Consider the following 7,401-nt stretch of genomic DNA (forward strand, 5'->3'; position numbering starts at 1 on the left):
ATATTTATTCATGGTCAGAGGGCATCACTTCATCAACTCACTTATAACTTTTAAGCAACATACATTCAAGTTGAGTTCTTGGTTTTCCTGTTCCATTTGTTGTACCAGTATCAGTACCTGGAATTTAGTACTGTTTTTTTTTGGTAGCCCACTTTCTGTCTGTAATGATAAAATATTAATTTCACTTAGATTCATTTAGAACATTTTAAACACAACACAAAATACCCCCCCGCCTCCCTCTCACCTCTGGGGGATCAGTACGGATCAGGGATTAACTACTGTCTGTTAAACCTCTACTGTATATTCAACGTCACTAACAATAACACAAAATGTATTTGGAAATAGAAAACACTTTATAAGGTATTGTATTTGTGGAGGCTAGGTCCGGATAGACTAATACTTGAATGTGTAATTTACAGGTGCCTTTACTTAATTCCTTCTACTGATTTCACCAGAGGAGCCACAGCGGAGTACAAAGAGCAATGGGTGCTGGAAGTCACTTTGACCGTTTGTGTTGTACATCAACAGAGAGGAGCCACTCCGAGAAGCATTTGTCACTGCGGAGGAGTCCGTCGCCCCAGAAAGGCTCCCCGCCGCCCCAGGTGGTCTTTCTCAAGGACATCGTCTGCTACCTTTCCCTGCTGGAGAGAGGGACGCCGGAGGACAAGCTGGAGTGTGAGTGACAGGGCTTGGGGATTCGGGAAAGGGTCAGCTCCTCTCAGGGGGATGTCGAGTCTGAGCAGCTGTCGTATGAAATGTGTTAATGTGCTCGGGCCACTAACACCGCTGGTCTCATGTCAGCTCAGGTTGACAACAAGAAAAGATATGGTGGTTACACCTCAACACAGGGCAGGTCAGTGTCATGCATATTCCCTGCTGTGCCCAATTGACTTCTTTAAGGCTATATTGGAGCACACCGACAAGGCTAATCTCTTCTAACTGGTCCCTGTGCTTCAGTACGGAATTAGCACGCTCCACTTCTCTAACCCCTTGGCCATCTGGAGAGAGTCTGAGAACAAATGTTGCTTCAGAGACACTAACTATATCTACCCTGGTATCTCAGTCATCTTGGGATCTCTGTTTTCTCGTTACCCTCTAGTCATGTTCCGGCTGTATGACACCGACGGCAACGGGGTTCTGGACAGCTCGGTGAGTGTCCCTTTTGGCTTTTGCACATTTTCCGTCTCCCTTCCCCCCTCCTCCTCTCCATCTTTCTCTCTGTGTCTTGTCTCTCTCTCTTTGCCCCTAGCACACAGCAGCTAGAAGAATACACACCTGGACACCCGGATACAGCTGTTGTGTTTAGATGAGCTTATTTGTAAATTGTTCTGCTCAGTTTAATATTAGTGATCATATAAACATGTACATGCAGACTTCACAAACTAACTAAACTAAAAAACTCCCTAGCTCCCTTATGGTAAGGCCTAGAGGTCTGATACTGAACACATATGTTGTTAGTGTGACATAAAATGTCAATGTTAGTTAATGTTGTCCAAATATTACGTATCATAGATGAGGACTATGAACCATGTTTGAACTGATGTAGTTTAGGTTTTGTTTTAGCCACATGCTAAACAAGCAGATCCACAGAAACTAGAAGACTTAAAGGTGCCCTGCCACATGTATGTCCTTACTTTGTGGTAAGTGTTGGTAACTTCTACCATGGACTCGGTTACATTTTTGTGTAAAAAAATGCCTTGGTTACCTTGTTTCAAGCTATTCTAGCATGGTATAGAAAGCCTGTAGGAAACCCCGGTTTTAATTGTGCCAGTTCTCATTGTTATTCAACAAGCTAAGCCGCTTGACTCTGATTGGCTAACAGCTAGCCAATGAGATCCTGGCTATCAACATCCTTTACCCAGCGCAACTGGGCGAGTTCATGAATAGTAATGAGTTCTGGCAGCATGATGTCAGACTGACCATCTGTTGTAATTGGCCTGATTACTGACACAAACACCTAAAGACCTAACATATTTAAAAAAAAATGCAAATAAATGGTTTCCTCCTCCAATTCCGAGCACAAACACAACAATTAGCGTCTGTGAGACCTTGTTTAAGTGTAATAATAGTTTAGGTTATAATAGTTTTTGGTACCATTTTATTGCTAACATCAGCTATCAGGTTCCCAAACACATTCAAGCTAATGTTAGTAAAATATCAGTGCTTTTGTTATTCTGCATATTGTTTGAGATTGATAGTGTAAAGCAATGTTCACAGCGTAAGAGAGAAGCAACAGAGGTTTGTGTGTTTAGTATATTTCTCTGAGCAGTATGAACAATGTCAATGAAACGTCGCCATTGTTTACAGCAGCTGTTCTAGCTGTAGCTGGTCTGTGTTACATAATGTGAGTTGTCTGCCAGGGGAATCACGACACATATAATTACGTTTATGTACAATCCTTTTTCATCATTGACTTGAGAAAAAGTATCCTAGACGTTGTAGCGTTATGCTCAACCATGCTATGTTTAGCCGAATTTACAGAAATAGGCAGAATTACCTTTAAGGAGGAAAGCAGGCAACTTTGGTTTTTAAAATCCCCGCTCTTTCCATCTTGGAGTATTAACTTTGGTCTTATTGCTTTGCCTGTCACGTTGTCGTTCTAATTATCTTTTTAACTTCCTTCGTGACTCAGCTGCATTTCCTAGAGAATAGGCGTCTTCATATCTGACGGCAGTCGCTCAGTAATCTTCTCCCCATCCCTGGCATTCGTTACGCTGCCACTGAGTGTAAAAGCGCGAACCGCTGATGTATGTCACTCTTTGGCTAATGTTTTATAAAGATGGAGACGCCACATGGCAGAAAATATGAGAGCAAGTTGCTCCTATGCATTCTGAATGATTCTGAATGTCAGATTCTACGCTTACGAGAATACTTTGATTAGTTGGTGGAAGTAATTACACATGAATGAGCACATATTTGTGAAAGAAAAGGTTTTTGCTAAGACTCAACTCAACAAATTACACAATGGAGCATTAAGTTATAAACTTATCCATTTGGGTCCATTGGGTTTGGCAAATAGGCGAGAATTCCTTTTAAACAAGTTTAAAGCCTTTTAATGCCTGTCATCCATGTTTGAAGTGTATGAGAGTTGATTATTTTAGCAGAAGGTAAAGCTAGGATCTCTTTGTCCTATGTGGTATGTCTTTCTTTCTGTAGGAGCTGGATCGCATCATCAATCAGATGGTGCATGTGGCAGAGTATCTGGAGTGGGATTCAACAGAACTGCGACCGGTGAGCAAACCCACTCTCTTCCACTGCACTAAAGCAGAAAGAAGAGAAATGTAAACAAGCCCCTGTGTGAAGGTTCATGATTTCCACACCCTTTATACCGAATGGAACCTCGAATGATACAAAGAAAGTGGATTTGAGTTTCAAAAAGGTAGAAAAACAATCACAAAAAAGCTTTAACCCTTGTGTTGTCTTCCCATCATCCATCATCTTTTGGTCCTTTTTCTGATGTTTTTGCTGGGGTTTTTTACGCTTTAAAAAAATAAATCATATATTCCTAGCCTAAAAACTTAAAATGGGATGATAATATACATAAAAATTAATTTCTCTGTTTTTTTCATCGCTTTTTGTCTTTTTTTTTTCCATTTCTTCCGAGGTTTTGGACACTTTTAAAATGCCATAGAATTCAACAAATCAACCACAATTCTGTAAAAGTTATCATTTGCATACATTAAAGAACATTGTGTGGCATCCATGTTATTTTTAGGCAATTTGGTTGAAAGAAAACCAAGTTCCTGATAGTAAAAAAATAAATAAAAAGAAAACGAGGACAACATGAGGGTTAAAACAGATTGCACGGCATCTGTCCGTGTTACAGAGGCAGACTGGTTTGTTTGAGGAAAACACCTGCTCTCCTCTAGGACAAAGATCTATTCAGTCTATTGTTTACATTTTGAATTTTTGCACAATATTATGAATTTACTTGAATAGTGTCATAGTGTTACGTCTCGTCCAGTCTCAAGTTTCTGTGTTTAGTCGGTTTTGTGTTTTCTGTTGGCTTTCTATTTCCTGTTTTTTTTTGTAGCCTCGCTCTGTTCTCTTATGTGTTGTCTTGTTTTACTTCCTGTCTTTTGGTTTTCCTACCCCTGTGATTGTCTGATGTCTTTCACCTGTTCACCAGCCCTCGTGTCACCTGTCCCTTGTTAACTCTTGTTAACTTGTGTATTTAGTCTCTGTGTAATCATTGTTGCTGTTCCGTGTAGCTCGCTTGCCTCTGTCTGTGGAATGCTTGCCACTGTTTATCAGTCAGTCCAGAAAAGAGTTTTTTGTGATTGTCGCGGGCAGAAATCCTTGATTATGAGGCATGTTTTCTTCAAAAATGTGATGGAATATGCAGGATATTTATGCCATTTTACGCAATGAAATTGAGGGAACTTGCAAAAACTGCAGTTTGATGAAAAATAGACTGTTTGTCTTATCGTGTGATTACGTCACTTCAAAACGTTTCCATGCCAACAGGGTAACATGGCTTCTCTTGTGAAGGAAACGCTACATTTTTCAACATTCTGCTAAGATATACGTGACTTTTTTATATGTTTGTGTGTATATATATATATATATATATATATATATATATATGTGTGTGTATATATGTATATGTATATATGTGTATATGTATGGGTACATTTAATATTGTATGTCTGTTACTTTAGATACTGAAGGAAATGATGGAAGAGATTGACTACGACAGAGACGGGACAGTCACACTGGAGGAGTGGATCAGAGGAGGCCTCACCACCATCCCTTTACTGGTCCTGCTGGGCATGGAAACGGTGTGTGTGTGTGTGTGTGTGTCTGTCTGTGTGTAATAGATTTGACTAAATGTTAATGCATTAAAACCTTTGGAAATTTAGAACGTCATATAATAAGTGTGGACTAAAGCGCAACTGGTATTGCATGCGCCCCACGTAGGCCTCGGCCCTTTACTGCATGTCATCTCCCCTCTTTCTCCGCAGTAAAGGAAAACTGCCTTTGGTCTCAACCAGAAAAATATTAAACACAAAACATGTCCACAAGATGAAAAAAAATCACATCAACAGAACAAAGATCTCCCAATTGTACACTCATTTCATTCATACCCAAGGTGTAAAGCCTAGACTCGCATATTCAAGTTTATTGTAGTTTGTTGAACGGAATTATTGCATCTGGGATAAAAGACCTACTCTCTGTGTGTAAGGGAAACAGGAAGTGCAGATTAAACGCGACCTTCAGTTTGAACTATGACGAAGTAAGGGACATGTGTGTGAGCAAAAGCAGAACAATTACCACCAGTGATACAATGTGCAAACTGCCAATGCGGAGGAGTATTTTCTTTAAGAAATGATGAGCTGAGATAGCCAAACATGTATTATATGTGTGAAACTATAAAATCTCAGTTGTGCCTGCCTCCATTCCTATGATCAACGACACAGTTTGGGTTCTCAACAAAAATAACCAAAGTCCTTGAAAGACAAGCCAACGAAATGATACTTTCAATGCTTCATCCATCCTGTGTTGTCTCATCCTAGAATGTACAGGAAGATGGGCAACATGTTTGGCGTCTGAAGCACTTCAACAAACCAGCCTACTGTAACTACTGCCATACCATGCTGCTCGGAGTCCGCAAGCAGGGCCTCTGCTGCTCCTGTGAGTGTCTCTGTCTGTCTGTCTGTCTGTCTGTCTGTCTGCTTTTTTTACCCCTCATGTTGTCCTCGGGTCAAATTGACCCATTTTCAACTACCCAGCTGTAATTACCCAAAATAACATGATTGATTCCACACAACGCTCATTGGCAAGTACTAATCTGTACTTTCATTAATTTTGGGGCGTCTTATATAATTTTATAGCATCTAAAAAAAACAATTGAAGTGGTTTCCAAATAGTATTGAGTAAAAGTTGACATATTCCAGTCTCTGATTATCCATCAACATACTTTCCTTTAATTTTAGTCTAAATAATTCCTAATTTCTGCTAATTGTAAAAGGTGATAGGTTAGTATTACGTAGTGTTGAAAACGTCAAAAAAGTGACAAACATTGAAAAATAAGCGTCAAAAGTGTTGAAAAAGGGTCAAAGACATAAGAAAAAGTGGCAAACATTGATAAAAAGCGTTAAACAAAAGTGCTGATTTTCAATTTTGACGGGAAGACCACAGAAGGGTTAAATCTCTTTATCTCTATACTTTCTGACTTTCCTCTCCTCTCCAACTCAGTCCTTCTGTTTTTATCTGATCCTCCATCTTTATCTGTTTTTCCATTTACAGCCATCTGCATCTGACTCAAATGTAAGTCGTTGGCTGTGCCCGAGTGCTTCTGAGTCAAATTTTTTAAATAAAAATCCCTTACAGCCAACATTAAACGAACATCAACAAAGTTATCGGGTGTAATTCCATTACTGATTGATCTCAGCCAGGTAGCATTTCTCCAGGCTGGCGTTGAATGAAAGTACTCGTGATTGGACGTTAACTCCGATTTGTTAAACTTTTCCTCAAACTCCCTGCGAGCCATGTTTTTTAGATGCAGGTTTTAAAACAAGACATAATAAATCGGTTTGAGTCTTAAAAAAACTCTCTGATTCCAGTTTCTATAAATGTGAATATTTTCTAGTTTCTTCTCTTTTCTGTGACAGAACACTGAATTTCTTTGAGTTGTGGTCAAAACGAGACATTTGTGGACTTCGTCTTGGGTTTTTGCGAAAACACTGATCCACATTTTTCACCATTTTCAAACAACTAATTGATTGATCGGGAAAATCATAGACAGATTTATTGGTTTGAAAACAAACCTTAGCTGCAGCGCTCGATGTGAAGTACCCAGCGGTTTAAAAACTGTTGTCTGGTGTTGTTCTCCCACAGTATGCAAGTACACAGTGCACGAACGCTGTGTGTCCAAAGACATCGCTGCCTGCATCAGCACCTACGCCAAGTCACGGAGACACACTAACGTGAGTTTAAAAACGACGCATGAAAGGTTTTGATTCTGCTAACACTGTGAGACAGGAACACTGACCAGTCTGTTAAGCTGATTCCCACTGGCTCATGGTTCCGTTCAACAGGGCAGCGAGGATCATGGGATGGTCTGGGAGGCATCTTGTCAATATCCTATGTATTTTAGCTTTGACGTCATTCGGCTCTAAAGAGCAGTTTCTCTGGCTCAGTTCACACGCTGATTATCGTCTGCCGAGCTTCAGATATGGGCCGTGACTAAAAGTTACCACTGGCCGTCAGTTCTCTGGCAAAACTCCTTCCAGTCAATACATTTTTTTTTCTTTTAATTGTCTACTGGTTGATACCCTATCAACAGAAAATGAATTATAAAATCCTTAAAGGTTCCATGACATGGTACTCTTTGGATGCTTTTATATAGACCTTAGTGGTCCCCTGATACTGTATCTGAAGTCTCTTTTATATAGACCT

The 7,401-nt window shown here is 39.9% G+C and overlaps 1 protein-coding gene across 6 annotated transcripts in view; it reads left to right on the forward strand.

Moving 5' to 3' along the window:
• Window positions 1–7,401, forward strand: part of LOC117953091 (diacylglycerol kinase beta) — a 107,753-nt gene that overhangs the window by 29,639 nt on the left and 70,713 nt on the right. For all 6 annotated transcript variants that reach the window (XM_034885853.1, XM_034885857.1, XM_034885856.1 and 3 more), the window contains 6 exons: window positions 529–675; window positions 1,100–1,149; window positions 3,157–3,231; window positions 4,662–4,781; window positions 5,517–5,634; window positions 6,841–6,929. In XM_034885853.1, coding sequence (XP_034741744.1) covers window positions 529–675; window positions 1,100–1,149; window positions 3,157–3,231; window positions 4,662–4,781; window positions 5,517–5,634; window positions 6,841–6,929 — 599 coding nt within the window. The remainder of the gene's footprint in view (window positions 1–528; window positions 676–1,099; window positions 1,150–3,156; window positions 3,232–4,661; window positions 4,782–5,516; window positions 5,635–6,840; window positions 6,930–7,401) is intronic.

This window comes from Etheostoma cragini, chromosome 11, assembly GCF_013103735.1.
Source record: "Etheostoma cragini isolate CJK2018 chromosome 11, CSU_Ecrag_1.0, whole genome shotgun sequence".
Taxonomy (NCBI): Eukaryota; Metazoa; Chordata; class Actinopteri; order Perciformes; family Percidae; genus Etheostoma; species Etheostoma cragini.